This window comes from Hesperophylax consimilis, chromosome 6, assembly GCF_061612785.1.
Source record: "Hesperophylax consimilis isolate HC1 chromosome 6, BYU_Hcon_1.0, whole genome shotgun sequence".
Lineage (NCBI taxonomy): Eukaryota > Metazoa > Arthropoda > Insecta > Trichoptera > Limnephilidae > Hesperophylax > Hesperophylax consimilis.
In genome coordinates, this window is record NC_142841.1 from 13,503,101 (window position 1) to 13,519,048 (window position 15,948).

At 34.1% G+C, this 15,948-nt stretch overlaps 1 protein-coding gene across 1 annotated transcript in view; it reads right to left on the reverse strand.

Moving 5' to 3' along the window:
• The window catches only part of LOC149422962 (acid sphingomyelinase-like phosphodiesterase 3b), a 375,129-nt gene that overhangs the window by 233,704 nt on the left and 125,477 nt on the right, over positions 1-15,948 (reverse strand). Inside the window, exon 3 of the mRNA XM_089632399.1 lies at positions 6,492-6,560. Coding sequence (XP_089488525.1) covers positions 6,492-6,560 — 69 coding nt within the window. The remainder of the gene's footprint in view (positions 1-6,491; positions 6,561-15,948) is intronic.

The following is a 15,948-nucleotide window of genomic DNA, read 5'->3' on the forward strand; positions in this document are numbered from 1 at the left end:
CACTACCACCGTCTACGCGATCGCATAACTTGTAAATTCATTCTCGCAAATAAATTCAACAAAGATCGCAGACCTTTATCTTTCAACCATCCAAATTCCTTGAACACTGATTTACGGTACCGGCAGCCACCGTAAATTACACTCCACACATCGCTTCCATACTGGCGACCCCTCGCTGCCATAGATTCCTACCCAACCGTCATACACTTTACCTTCCCAAAACATCCTCTCTTTCCTTTCCTTAAAATAGAATAGGAAAATATTTTTTTCCTGTGTGGGGTTAGTGTGAAAAAAAAAATGTTTACTTTAATCTACAATCTCACTAACCCTAGTGCCATTAATTTTTAACACCTACCTTTATTTATTTTTTTTATATTAAAAGAATCACCACATTTACGGGTGACGAATAACCTGACGATATTTGAAAATATTATACTATCACCACAGTAATCGAAAAATGTTTCTTGTGTTGTGATGGAAGACTTAGCCAGCCAAGTAATTAAGGCGATGTCAAACATAGTAATGCAAAATCATGTGTTTTTGGTTTGAAAATTCGGTCGCCTAGAAATGTTTCAGATGCTTTAATTAAATACTGCGAGTAGAATACATCTTGGCCTTTGAAATAATCGAGTATTTTTTAGATAAGTCTTTTTATAAGCCCAGAAAAAATAATGTAAAGGCCTATGAAAACTGCTTTAAAGTTCAAAATCTCCTACTTACGAACCCATTTTCGGTTATGATTTCATTGTATAAAGTGGAAAATTAAGTTATTTATAAAATGATCGAAAAAAAATTAAATATTTATGTCTGAACATCCACAAAATAAAATAAAAGGCACTTTTTGGCCATGTTTTTTCCTTGCATAAATCAAAACAGGCGGATGGTGTTAAGCGGGAATTTAAACCTTATCGCCATCTACGTAAGGGTTGTTATTGATAGCGGCTCAATTTAAAATTTTACACGACGTAGTACTACTTAAACGCACTACTCCTGTGTGGGACCAAACGCGTTGCCAACTCGACCACTGACCGGACCTTTAAAAGCTATTGTTGACGCAACTATTCATAACTATTAACATACCAATTACCTATGCCGTTCAATTTACTTCAGTGACAATTTATCATTACCTTGCCATTTTTATAAGGCAGTTCTTGCAGTGACTATTTATTGAAGTGACCCTCAGAGTGCATTAATATCGAGTCTGCTAAAACAACCTGGAAAGTTACATACGAGTATGATCTCTCACAAGACTTATTCCAAAAGACCAGAGATAAGTCAGTCCCCAATTTAACTAAATGTTTACCCGCTTCCCAAATACATAGTTGTGTCAAATATGTTATGAAAGGTTACCAAAACATATTGATTACAGTCCACAAAATTTATTTGCATGCGATGAGCGACTAAAGCTATAGTACAACATGATTTAGTGTTTATTATCCAATCATTTTTTTTCCAAATTGGCAAGTTTATTGCTAACGTTGATTTATATCGTTGCCTCCGTACCAATAATTGAAATGGAATATCTGAAAGCGCCATTATCAATGATAATTCCAGCAATGACAATGGCAATATTATTAATGCAAACAATAACAATCCTCTAATTGTATCGACAAAACAATGACTGGGATGTTTAGCACTGAACGGACACTTAAAGCTATAAAATACATGTTGTTATTTGTTCTCTGTGCAATGTGATTGGGATAAACGGCCAAACTAACAAAATTTGTGAATGAATGTAGAGTCTGACAAACTAAAGAATGCGCTTGTACCTTACGTTCGTTTAGGTTAAGTTAGGTTACACAACAAACCTTTTTTGGCGTCGCCTATAAAGATTATATGTTGAGGTTTCATACTACGCTATAATCTTCCTTTCGCAATAGCAGGAGAGGGGATCAGATGAACTGGGGAGCTGCCGCAGAATATCATTTCTTTGTACGAGATCTGTCACCTGACAACCACGTGATCTCAGCAGCTCCTTAAATTGACAACGGCAGGAGGGGTTGCATCATTATCAAATATCGCCTGGCTAGCAGATCACAGCATATCATAATTGCCACGACCACACTCATAACATATCTACTCCCGTCCTTCGCCTCTCTATCCTAAATCTATATTCCTCACCCACACAGACTTAACCGAGTAGTTATATAAAATATATAATAATCCTATGATACAACATTAAAATCAAAAGTTATAAAAACGTTCCTTCCAGGTTTTTTTCCACATGATCTCGGATCTTAAGAATTTTTTATTTTTTCTTTAAAGTCTCAAGTACTTACTTTTTATAAGACACCCATAAAATGCAATTTTTTCAATCGTTTCCATGTCATATGACAGTGAGTAAAAAGTTATGACGAGTTCTAAATATCAACATACAAAGATAAAAAAGCTACTTAGTGAATAGGGAATTCTCTTCACACCAAAAAATCACTTATTATTAGTTATTCACATATAGGAACACTTCAGACACAAAAATACATAGTTTTTATAATTTTCAAAAATCATTTATTAAAGTTATAATGACTTTAAAAACAGGCGCGAACGAAATATTTCAATGCAGCTAAAAACGCCCGATGATTGATCAAGCGTTCAAGGGCGAACGATGACGTCACTATTGACCGGCCCGAGTAGATCCTGCAAACGATGGCGGCGGCAGCGGCAAAGGTGTGACGTAGCACTTGTGACGTAGCGGTCAAAATGGCGCATGACCGTTTTCAGAGCCGAAATAGCACGCAATTTTTAAAACAACTACAAAAAATTGAAAATGCATTTAAAAAAAAAGAAAAAAAAGAGGCACATAATAAAATAATTATCTTTATTGAAATAAATTATTTACAAAATGCACGAGAATTCCCTATTGTTCAAAAATCTAATAACAACCCTAACGAATTTTATGGTACAATGAATAACACAAAAGTATTGATATTTCCCTTGTTAATTATTTCACTCATTAGTACAGTTTTTAAAATCCAACAGGAAATAACAACATAAAATAATATTAAATTCAGCTTTAATACCAAATTTATTGATTTCTCGTTTTTGTACATTATTGATTTTCAATTTAACAAAGACTGAAGCAGTATAGTCGAGAAGCATTTCAAAATCAAACGATTTCGTTTTGACGCGTCCAATCGTGATAATTGTCTACGATCCATCATTAGCTTCAATTCTCTTATTTATCATAACGTTTTCCAACTGAAACTTTCGGGAACAAAGCAAAATAAACAATATTGTCCGGAATTTACACAGATGGAACTGTCACTTAGATCGATACCCACGGAAATTTCTGCTCCGTGATCAACTTCCAGTTTTAATGGATATTAATGAATTAATTAATTATCTTTTGGACTGTTTTTAAAATCAATTGACAGCGATTTATAATTCATTTGATATCTTCTATACATATAGAAAAAAAACTTTAATATGAACATACAAAAGTAAGTTTTCACAATAATTGTTCGTTGTTTAGTTTGGACTGTAAAATATATGTTCGTTGTTTAGTTTGGATTGTACAATATATGCAAAGATTAATGGATCTATGATAACTGAACACAGTGACAATTCAACACACTTTTAAAAAGTGATATACCTAATGTCATAAGAAACGATTTTTTTTAACCTAACCTAACCGAATCTTACCTAATCCACTCAACCCAGTTAATAAAGTTTTTGTTTCTTCACTTTCCATGACTTTATATAACTTTTTAAAGATGTGATGAATTATCATTGTGATGATTTATCCGGTCACCAGTGTAATTATACCGATTTGAATGAAAACCGGTGTGGCCAATTTACTTTTATAAGATATTTCGATTGACATGCCCCTGAAGGGCCCAACATACGTCTATCAGATTTTATCTTTAGTTAAGAAAGATAAGAATGATGAGAATACTGATGGAAAGATGAGATTTTCAATAAATTGAGGATTTAATACAATAGTGTAGTCGCTGGTAATTTTTTTTAAGTGAAGTGTCGGGGATTCATGAAAACATGAATTAATCTGGCTTCCAAGAAACTGGACGTCTGTATAGGGCTTGCAGATTTTTTAATAGTGACCAGTTGTTTTCCTATACAATTTTGAAATACGCCCAACAAATGAATCTGGGGACAACTCCTGGGCTGGATCCCCACAACATTTGATAAACATACTCGATTCTGTGCAAAAGAGGACGGTCCGTCTGATTGATTGTCAGTCAATTAGTGTTTTTTGAAACTAGATCATAATTTTATAAAAAAACCGACTCAACAAGTTACAAAATATAAAAAAAATTACACACCCCGCGAGACGCGTGAAGTATTTTGTCTTCATCACTTAAGTGGAGACTACTTATCAAGAGCGTGGGCTAAATACGGCGCTTAGGGGCGGAAAATCGCAGAGACAAAAGGCGATGGGGCAGGCAGGAGAAAGAAGGTAACGCGACGACCGGAGTGTAGAGTCTAACAAAGGAATCATAGCGTACATTATAGCACTGCTGAATTATGTTTCTCAGTTGAAATAAAAGCACCAATGGCCTGAGCAACAGTTACGGCTTTTATGTACGTTTGGGCTTCATTGTGACTTGCAATCAAAGGGAATGAACAAATTAAGAAAGACGTGAAATACAAAATAATTTAATTTTTTAATATCTATGGAAGGTATATTGAGGTACATAAAGACAAAACAAACAATATTATAATGTCCTGCAGTTTAAAGTTGCAACATCATAGAGCTTACACTTATGTCTGACCACCCTGTATGATGTTATTTGTATTAACAAACGAATTGACCTGGCCCCCATCATGATGCGTAGGTAGTAAACAACATGTTTAGATTTGTTTAGTTGATTACATGATAGAGATTCTAATGTCCTGCAGTTTAAAGTTGCAACATGATAGAGCTTACACTTATGTCTGACCACCTTGTGTGGTGTTATTTGTATTAACAAACAAATCGACCTGGCCCTTATCATGGTGCGTAGGTACTACACAACATGTTTAGATTGTGTAGATGATTACATAACGGTATGTGTGATATGTTGAAGAGATACGGGATGGGATGGCGGAAGAAGATTGTTGATTACATTTGGCTGCGTGTTTGGTTGGAAAAAGTTCTACTTCCTAAAAATCGTTTCTCGTTTAAAAGGAAGTGTACCAAAGTTCTCTAGTGATTTTTTTAATTGATGAAGAACCAAATGATTTATTTAAGATCAGTAAGGAAATAGTTGTCAATGTTTAAAACTATTTGAAACAACCTAAGGACGCGGACAAGGGTCTCAATGAAATGCCTGAGACTTGTCTCTGAATTTCGAATATGTTACAAGACATGAGAGCGCGGACAAACTTGTTGTTGGTTGAGTTCAGGGTCCCAAAAGCGGGGAACAACTTCCAAGTTGATTGATGAAGCAAGTCAATATCGCAACATCACCTCAGTTTTTTGATTTATAGTTGTTACATATATATTTAGTTCTGTGTTTAAACACAGTGGTTTGTGGGTTAGTGTTTAAATGAATTTCGGTCTTATAGAAAGGGGATATAAAAAAATCAACCTTTTTTTTACAATTATTCTAAAAGAACCCACCACACATCTAACATACAAACATAAATATCAAACTTATGTCATTACAATCACACTCAACTAAACTTACTAAAAAAAGTCACGAATAATATAATAAATTGAACGAATTTTGATACTTTATAAAAAAAATAAAGTAATTCGGAATGTTTCATCGCTATACGAATTATAAATACGAAAATTATCCCAGACAATTAAAGTAATATAATATAAAATTTTACTAGGCCTCCGTGGTCTAAGAGTAAGGTTATCGTCTTACAATCCGTAGAGAAGTGAATTTTAATTAATTTTTCTGTGCCATTACAATTTATTCAATAAAAATAATATGGGGTATATCGCCCTGATGTAAAACCACCAGTAATAATTTAAATGTTGCTTAAAATGGCTTTAGCCGTGTTTCTTGACGAGATTTGAACAACCAGGTACTTTACTACCTTCCCTTCCCCACTATCTACACCCTCAGAATATACCCCAATTAAGGATACCATTGGGGACAATCAGAGTCTCATTCTTCTTCTTTCGTATGGTGGGGGGGTCAGAGGGGGACATCTAGGTCTGCGAGCCATTCTAGGGCCTCAGGTGTCGCCATGCGAACCTCATTAATCTCGCCGGGGAATGAATAGAGCGGGCATTCGTTGACCACATGTTCGGTGATCTGCACCGCACGACATTCACACATCATTCACACATACGAGTCTCATTGACATCAGACGATTAGGAGCAGTTGGGACTTTTCTTCACATTACCAAAATATATTATGAAATTTTTATTTATATTTTACTTTTAACCTTGTCTTTTCTTTCTAATCTTGTTTGTCCTTATCTGCCAGGCTGTCTCCTTCACACATAAGATCAGACATACGTTTATAACAATAAAATTATTAATCAAAAGAACTTATTTTTCATTTACTCTTAAAAATAACTCAAAGCATAATACTCACTTCGTCTAGTGTCACCCTGCGTAGTGTACAGGGAGTCATAGTGCAGGTCTGTTATGTGCCAGAAGAAACCTGCAAACAAATAATATTCTTTAATTATTACGTGGAAGACATTTTTACAGTGCACGCTCTGTATGCGGGGAACAGAAAGGAATGGAGCAATAACATTACTCCCGATTAGTTGTTGCTCTATTATTCTCCCCGAGTTATATTTCAGTTGTAATATGGTTATACACTATACAGAGGAAGATTCCTGTCGAAAAATTAATTTTACTTATTTATTTATAATATTCTTTATACTCGTATGTCCATCACTTTACATTGGGTATATCGAAATGTTGACAATTTTGTACATGGTTATAAACAATGATTGCAAAAAATAATTTATATCATTACATTGGTTTACAATTAGTCAAAAAAAATATAAATATGTAATTTACTTATCAGAAATAATATATTGATATAAAAAAAAAGTTTTTTAAACATCAAATTTGTAACATTAAAAAGGTAAATATCATTGGTATACAAACCATCTAATAATCTCGCCTTTTCTCTCAAGGGTATGCAGAGAGGACGGGCCGCCAAACAACTCAGTCTTGGCACACACTCCTTTCCTCATTCACATTCATATATCGTCTCATACATACCCTTCTATTATTTTGACTCTTGACATGGCCCGACTCAAGTATCTGATGCACTTAACCGTGCCATGTCTTGCTTGGGCGTCCCCGACTTCTCTATTCAATCACTTTACATGCTCAAACCATTTAAGCGTCCTTTTCTTAATCTTACTCATTACACTTATGTAAGCCCTGTATTACATAGTTTTTTCACACAAAAGCCTATTGGTACATTCATTTGTTAAACTATATAGGCGACGAATAGTCGAGTTCGGTACATATTTTTTTGTGAATGATGATATTGAAATAGATCATTATGCCTAGTGTGTCAATTGGGTACTCTTAAATTGACCAGATTCGCAAAGTTGAACTCTGAATTTAGAAATTTTAAAACAAACATAGGTACATTTAAGGTATTAAAAAAAAGTGCAAATAATTTGTTCTGAGGGGATGTTTAACTTAAAATTGATAAATCTTTAAAACGTTCGCTAAATTCTTTCACGTGGATTGGATTGATTTGAATGATAATTATACTTTAATTGACTACGAAATGATTAGACAAATACCTTTTTTATAACTAGAAATGAATTAAAGTTTTTAATGGTTTTCAGCAAAAACCTAAGGTTTTCATACTTTAATTTGGAATGTGATTTAGGTGGTGTTCTAATTGTAGTTTTCCATCAAATGTATCTTCGAGTTCTCTAATTTTAGTTAATATCTCGCGTTGTATATGGTCCATCGCATAATTGAAACTTATTGAAGATTTATTTTTACTGTAAAGTTATTGATTTATATTTGTTAATATGTATAAAAAGATTGTTCGTTACATACCAAATATACACTTCATTTAAATTTGATCAAAAGTCTTGGCAATCATCAATATTGGAATTTTTTTTGTATTTTTTATGTCAGCAGCAAAGAGTATACATCGAAAAAATAAAAAGTAGGAATAGCAAAGGACCTACAAGGCTACCTTACGATAGGCGGCCAGATCTGTAAATGTCTTTATATTATTGTAAATGTCTATGCTTATGTTAATATTATGATATTTGTATCCCAAATATCAGAAGCAAAATAGTACTGTAGTCCGAAAAATTCATTAAGCGTTATTTATCTATACTTTAAAGTATAACGTTTTCACACGAATTTATTTGTGTTTTTACCTTGTTTCTGTACATTTTCAGGGTAGTACAATAAACAAATTAAAAACAAAATTGAAGAAAAAAAATATGTAAGGCTAATTTTCATAAACCAGAATTGACCTGAGTTGCTGTATTTAGTCAACATTGACTAAATTAACATTGGTAATGCTTTTTTAATGGGAAATAAAATTCAATTTTTGTCTACTTGTCAGCGGACGCTCATGGTTCTTGCCTGCCACAAATAACAAAATAAATCACCATAGTTTTTGACAGCGAAGGTTGTTGATAAAACAATTTACGCTTTGAAAAGTACACCGTAACGCCACTCGCTGGTATTGTTAATTCAATTTAGGATTTTATATAATTATTGTATATTTTTGCATATAACGTATGGAAAATAATGTCCAATTTAGCCCGCTAGCCCAGCACTCACCTACACTAGTATGATATTTTAGAGTCTGTATTGTCTCCATCCCATTTACATTTTTTAACCCCAGTTTTGAGTTAGAAATTTAAGCCTAGATTAGGCGACTAATTGGATCACGAAACACGCCCACAAGAAACTTCTTGTGTTATGCTTTATTATATGCCTAGGAATAATATTTTTTGTTTTTGGAATGAGCCCCGAAAAAAACAACAGAAACGTTATTTAGACAAGACATTAAGAAGCAAAATCGGTAGAAAGTCGAAAAATTTTAATTATAAAAAAACTTTCTAATTACAGCTGAAAAGAAAAAGAACTCTGCTGAAACAAGAAAAGTGTGATTGTGACGTAGTTATTTCACAGAAATTCCGAGAACTTAATCAATGTTTTGTTGGAAAAAGTATTGCTGGAAAAAAGCTCGCCTGAAAATATTCGCAAGTATCGCTAAAAACAGGGGCGTGCCATTAAAAATAGCTATGCGGGCTTTTTGAGCGTTCGTTTAGTTAGTTGGGTCCGAGCCAGCGGCGCGCGGCCGCAACTATTTCGCTGCAGAATGCACTTTATTGTCCGGAATTATTTCACGCCTCTGCGAGGGTTGGGGGAGGGGGATTTGGAATAATTCCGCCCCCGATGGCTGTAAATGGGGGCTGGGAATTATGCCGTACGCCACTGAGCGGAATAGGAATGCTGGTCTTATGTCATATGATTCTGTGTACAAATACGGTGGCTATGCCAAATGAATATCATGATGCTTTTATTCGCTTTCCAAAGATTTGCATTATTGCGAGGAAAATCTTCCGTTGCAATTCAAAATAGAATAGCCATTGGTTTGCTTACTAGTTTAGGAACTCGGCTATTAATTTTTAACGATATCTTTTAAAAAATATATTTTTTACATTATCTCTAAACAGGAGACCCTGAAGAAAATAATGTCCCTCAGGGCCTCTATAATCTTTGTGGAAGCTGTGTGGAGGGTCTTTTGTGGAACAGTAGAAGTGAATCCATGTCTAGAAGATATTTAGGAAGGAAGAAAAATAAAGGCTAGAGCTGTTGAACTCAAGAACGAGTCATAAAAATGACCCGTTCTCATGTGATAAATGTCAACTGTGTACAAATGTTGGGAGCGCGTTTGGTGTATTTGGTGACCGTGTACCGGTGCCGAAAAGATCAATGACGCTAGTTCCTCGGAACATCTTCCATTGAAATACCGATTATAGGTCGATTACCACTCGATGCCTCTGCTCCAAAGATTGCAATCCGTCTGTTAAGATAGGAGAATATATCAAACGAACAGCCCGTTTCTGCACAGATTCATTGGTTTTTTAAAATGGTGACCGGATAAATCATCAAAATGATAATTCATCACATCTTTAAAAAGTTATATAAAGTCATAGAAAGTGATGAAACAAAAACCATTTTAACTGGGTTAAGTAGGTTAGGTTTCGGTTAGGTAAGGTTAGGTTAGGTTTAAATTATTATTTTTCGTCGTTTTTAATGACTTTATATCACTTTTTAAATGTGTGTTGAATAGTTACTGTAATGAGTTATCATGGAACTTTTTAAATTATATCGAGGGTCCGTACCATAAGTGATTGTTGAATTCAACCGTGGGCGCATCTGCAATTTGTGCAGGGTTAGTAGTTATGTACTACTTTTTTTAAAATTTCTGCTGGTTTTCTAACCTAACCTAACCTAACCTAACCTACCAGTTAATAAAAATTTGGTTTCATCACTTTCCATGACTTTATATAACTTTTTAAAGATGTGATGAATTATCATTTTGATGGGTTATCCGGTCACCTAATATTATATTTAAAAAACCGAAATCATCTTTTTTGATGCATCAGCATCTTTTTCACTCTTAAGAAAAATGTTTTTTTTATTCGTTAGTTCCAATCTTATGCTCGTAGGAAAATTTGCATTATTAGGCGGCCAAATATAATACTACAACGCTTTTGTGGGTCAGTTTTCATAAAACCTGTGCAGTACAAATTATAAATAATTATTATATAAACTGCCAGATTGATTCTAAATCACCCCCCTCTTCCCTATTTTCCTTCCTTCCAATGCTCTACAGCCTTACAACATACCCAAAGAAGATTCCATAATCTCCCTGACTCTAGAAAGTTGGCAGTCCATAAAAAAAACCACAAGAAACTCTACTTCCTTTCCCTCCGTAAATGCTACAACCTCGCAACATTCTTTGATATTACAGTTCCAATTGTCCCCCTCTCGCTTCCCTTAATAATATATTTATATTATTTTATACATATTGAGGTAAGTTTACTGTGGTTTTGTTGAGGAGTTGCTTACTTTTCCAAAGCTTTCAGTTATCAAGTGAGCTTTCAATGGGAGGGGTTCGACGGTACGATAAAGATTATCCAGAAATGTAACTCTGAACGGCGTAACTTTTGGATGGTCAAACTTCGGTAATTCGCGTTACTCTCGGGATTTTTCCACTAACTCTTAAATAATGTATAGAACTTCGCGAGAAGTTTGCAGACATAGGGACCGCTTATTATCTAAATTGAAAAATTAATACCTGGTTACATAACCTGTATCTGTTTTAGGTAACTCATTGAATTCAATATATGTCAAAATCAAATTAAAACGATCGGGTTATTAAAGTAAATGTAATGATCTTACTGTAAATATAATTTTTAGGAGAGATGTAGAAATTAAGCATATTGATTTTCTAGTTGTAACTTGTTAGTTGATTCTCTGGTTCAGCCGAGTTTTAACCCATTTTTCAATAGTTTTTACAGTTCGATCAATATTCCAACGATCGCCAACTCTTTGAATTGCATTCAATCTAGAACACTCACCAAAAAAAATTCAGATAAAGAGAACAACCAGAACAACATGGAAGAACCATATTTCCGTTTTATAATTATAGTTTAAGATTATGATGACCTCCCTGTATCGCGGTGTGCTCCTTGGCTCTGGTACTAAAAGTAAGCAAAAATTTATGTGGGTCATTAAAATATTTTTGGTTGTTAACAGTACATTTTTAAATTTGTATTTAATACCTAATTGTACATATTATTTGAATTTCAATCTCGGGTAAATAAACCCTTAGGACGGGTTGTTTCGAAGAATCTGAACAATTCATCAAATTTCAACGTTCATTTTCAAGTTCTGTGAAAGATTTTTTCAAGTTCTGTTTTTATTTCAGTTTTGTCAAGCAACTAGCCTACAATGATATAAAACAGAACTTGAATAAGTCTTTCACAGAACCCGAAAATGAACGTTGAAATTTGATGAATTGTTCAAATTCTCCGAAACAACCCGTCCTAAGTATCGGCATGTTGAGAGACCGTCGAAATAACAATGGCTTTTAATTATGTTTCAGGACCAGATCCGAGTTTCTTAGTATTGTTTGTCAACCCTCCTCTTTCCTTTAGCCTTTTCCTTGACCCTTATAACATTCTCTATATATATATATATCATATTTCTGCTGCCTCGGGGTGGTTAGAATTCATATTACACAAATATATCAATAAAAAGATATCGTATTTATTAATATTATAAATAATATTAAATGCTCGTTGTTGGGAATTTTTTTTTTTTTTTTACTTTTTCACGTGTTACATTTTATTTGAGTTCATCCATAATGAATTCGACGCCTATGCCCGTATCATGAAAGTCGTAAATACTTTATGTAATTTAATTTGTATATCGAAACAGATTTTTTAGCTGAGTGACTTAAACCGAAGAATTAGAAGTCCAGAATTTCAACGCCAATAAAGTAACCTCTTCTCGGTCAGCAGATCTATCAATCCACGGCCCCTTAGTGGAAACATTAATTCTAATTGATGATCTCACTCGGTCTACTGAAATGCGTACGGTAAATAATGTGAGAAGAGTTAATTTTAACAAAAGTAAGGTTAAGTAGATATATCGAAGAACCGTTTTTGAAGATATCCGAATCACGTTTATTAGGGTGAAAATAAAATCCTAAAAGCATGATCTGTACTAATTGTAATAATAAAATTTGGCCTCAAAGGCCCTAGAAATGCATTTAAATTGTGAAACAGTTCAAAAAATAATTTTAATATATTTTTTGTACATTTTCACCCGCAATAAGACAAAATTAACCATACATCCTATGTACTAAATGTATTATTGATTAAAAAGGGCACACACACTAACATCGGCTATACCTTCAGTGGTGTGTAAAAGGTTTTATGGTATGTTTTTTAAGGAGTGTAAAAATGTTTTTCGAAGGACCTTGAATGTTAGTGTAATTACCACTGCACATGAGACAATAATATGTTGTAGGAATAAGGAAGGACTAACAATTGGGAAAAGGGGCACTCGTTTTCTTCCTGTCTATCCTCCTCAGGTATCACGGCGGTGGCACTGAACACAAAGCGGTTTTGCACTAGAAGTGCGCGTGTTATTGTATGAAGGTAAATCAGTTCATGAACATGCTTCAGCCTGCGATTTAAGCTATGATAAGATCTCGCGCGGGAGCGGGTAAGCGATGCGGTGCGGGTTATTGTAACAGACTGATTGCACAATGTGCAGCGAAAGAGTTCGGGAATAAAAGGAAGGTAGGACTAGGAACAACAATAGTATCTAAGTACAGTGGTCGCATGTATGTACATATGTGTGCATGAGATGTGTGTTTAAATTAATGTATAATGCGTAATGGCGTAACCATTCACTGTGTTCAGCGCTAAAAATATTAAATAAATTTTTTTAAATTACATTTTTACTATTTTTGAATATTTATTTTGCTTGATGGCTGATCAATCGCTAAAACGGACCTAGAAACCGAGGGGCCGTTCAAATAGCAATCATTGTAACCGACGTTGTTGGCCACATTATTTCTTTTTGTTAAAATATGTTTACATTTATAAAATGTGCCAACTCCACGCCACTGGCGAAATCCTCACTCCCCGCCACTGCTTATTTTGTATCCCGTTTCGGCTGAAATGGCCTGAAAAATCTGACTCCGAAAAGCATCGGTAGTCAATTTTTTTATTTTTTTATTCTAGCTAAAAGAAAATTACATTTTCACTTATTTAACTAGAAATAACATATATATTACACACCGATATTATTCACTTTCATTGTTTTGTTGATTGAGCATAAAACTGAACAATTTTTTTTTAAATGTACATATTATACTTTTTTCATTTTTAATTTTGTCTGGGGGGCAAAGGTTTGAAGTGAAATAGCTTTTTGATTACTTTGTTTTGTGTTACCTTTAGTTCGATTATATATGTTTCACATGTGTTTCCCCAGATTTATTATCGTATCGTATATTTATTTACGTATCGCGCACGTACCCCGGCCGAGCGGTACGATGTTCAGATTTTCTATGTACAAAATTACTAAGAAATAAAAATTTATTAAATGTTACAAATACCTATTTTTTACTGGTACATCTCCTCGGCGGTAGTTAAATAAACACTATTTGCGATGTGCTACCACTGAGGAGATATTTAAAATGCCGTTTTTTAACGAATTTGTGTAATCATTTTTGTACAATTATTTTTTTACTTATTTTGCCTCTACAAAAATCCGGGAACCTTGAAACATAGTGAATCTTTTCTTTTTCTAAGCGTTATATCAAGGGGGACCTGCAAAAAATACAAACTTAACCATTTTACAAATTTGATCGCTTCAAGATCATTTTTACACTTTTATTTTACAAACATTTCTTATTTTTTGTCGTATCTTGAAAAAATAAAAATCTATTTGTCAAGATACACATTGTTATAACTGCTATGTAATAAAACTATGTAATTGTAATTCAGGCGAGCTTGCAAAATCTTTGCAAACTCCTAAATTTAAGCGTCTGCCTTCAGCTATACCACCGGCAAAATGAATATGCAACATTTTACGGTGGCCTTTGTACGCGTTTGTGGCGCGGATAGAATCCCCACCCTTTTTCGGCCGACAACCAAATGTCGGCTGCGAGTCAAGCTTATTGAATATAAGCAGCCTCATAAAAATATTAAATCAGTTCATCTTTACCACCAAAACAAGCGTTTTATTTTCAACAAGTGACTCCTGCCCACCAACTGCCTCACCTCGCCTAGTATTCTGCTTCAAACCTTCTGGTGTTACCTCATCAAGACCAGCCGGCCCTGCTCAGGAAAACCGCTGACGCCAGAAGCGAGCAGAGACGACAGCACACCCAGTGCCCAACATTCACCGAGCACTGGGTGCGGGAGGCAGATTGAAATAACTTCGTACCATTATCATCATCATCGGCCGTAAAGGACCATTCTCATTGGCTGAAGACACGGTTTGGAACCAGCGCCCAAATCTACAGTCTTGTGTGGACTCCCGTCCAGTACAAACATAATGCAGCTATAATCGTTGATTTGTGACTTTGTTGAATTTGAAGGTGGTTGAAACACAGGGGCTCAATAATTTTGGTTCAGAAGGGTAAATAATACGGGTCTAAAACTGAAGACCAATAACTAATAAATAAGGTAACAAAAACTATTTGGTTCACCCTTTGGAACCTTTGTAGAGGCAGATTTGTTGCCCTTTTGGAAAATTAATTAATTCTAGAACTTTGGTTTAGTCGTGCAGTGTATTGTAAAGTATAGAAAATTGCGATCCCTTTTACTAATCATTAATTAAACGTTTTCTTTGATTTATTGGGGTCTACTGTACAGTATTTCAAAAGACAAATTATTACAGACGAGGAATTATTCGTGGAAACTAAAATTATTTTCAAACATCGTTCACGAAGATAAAAAAATGATCTTTATTCAAACGTTATTCGTAAGGACATCGATAAGAAATACAATGTTACTAGCAATTACACCTCTTTCTGAATATTATATCAATCTAACTTTTTTTTAAATAATGCAATGGGTTTTTTCTCATATTTATTATGGCAAGACATTAACAAGTAAAATATTCCCTAACTTTAAATCTAACACATTATATTCCACACACGTGTATTTGTTCAATTTATATCATTCCTGAAGAAGATTGGAAGGTTGTTAAATCCACATATTTATTTCTCCAATAAAATCTAAAACGATTTACTTTACTTGGACTCCAATGCAATGTGGTATTAGAATTATTATTTTTTTTGAAAGAACGTTATTTATTTACATATATTGTTTATTTTTTTTAGTTGCAATTGTAACTTTGCAATTTGTACATGATGTAGGTGTAAATTATAATATAAGTATAAAATCTTTTTTTTTTACAGTCCTCCTCACTAGGGTTTCCTGTTCTGGGGCGGCCTGTAGTTTTTAAACTTTTGTATTTAGTTTCAAGTTGTCTTTACATCGTTT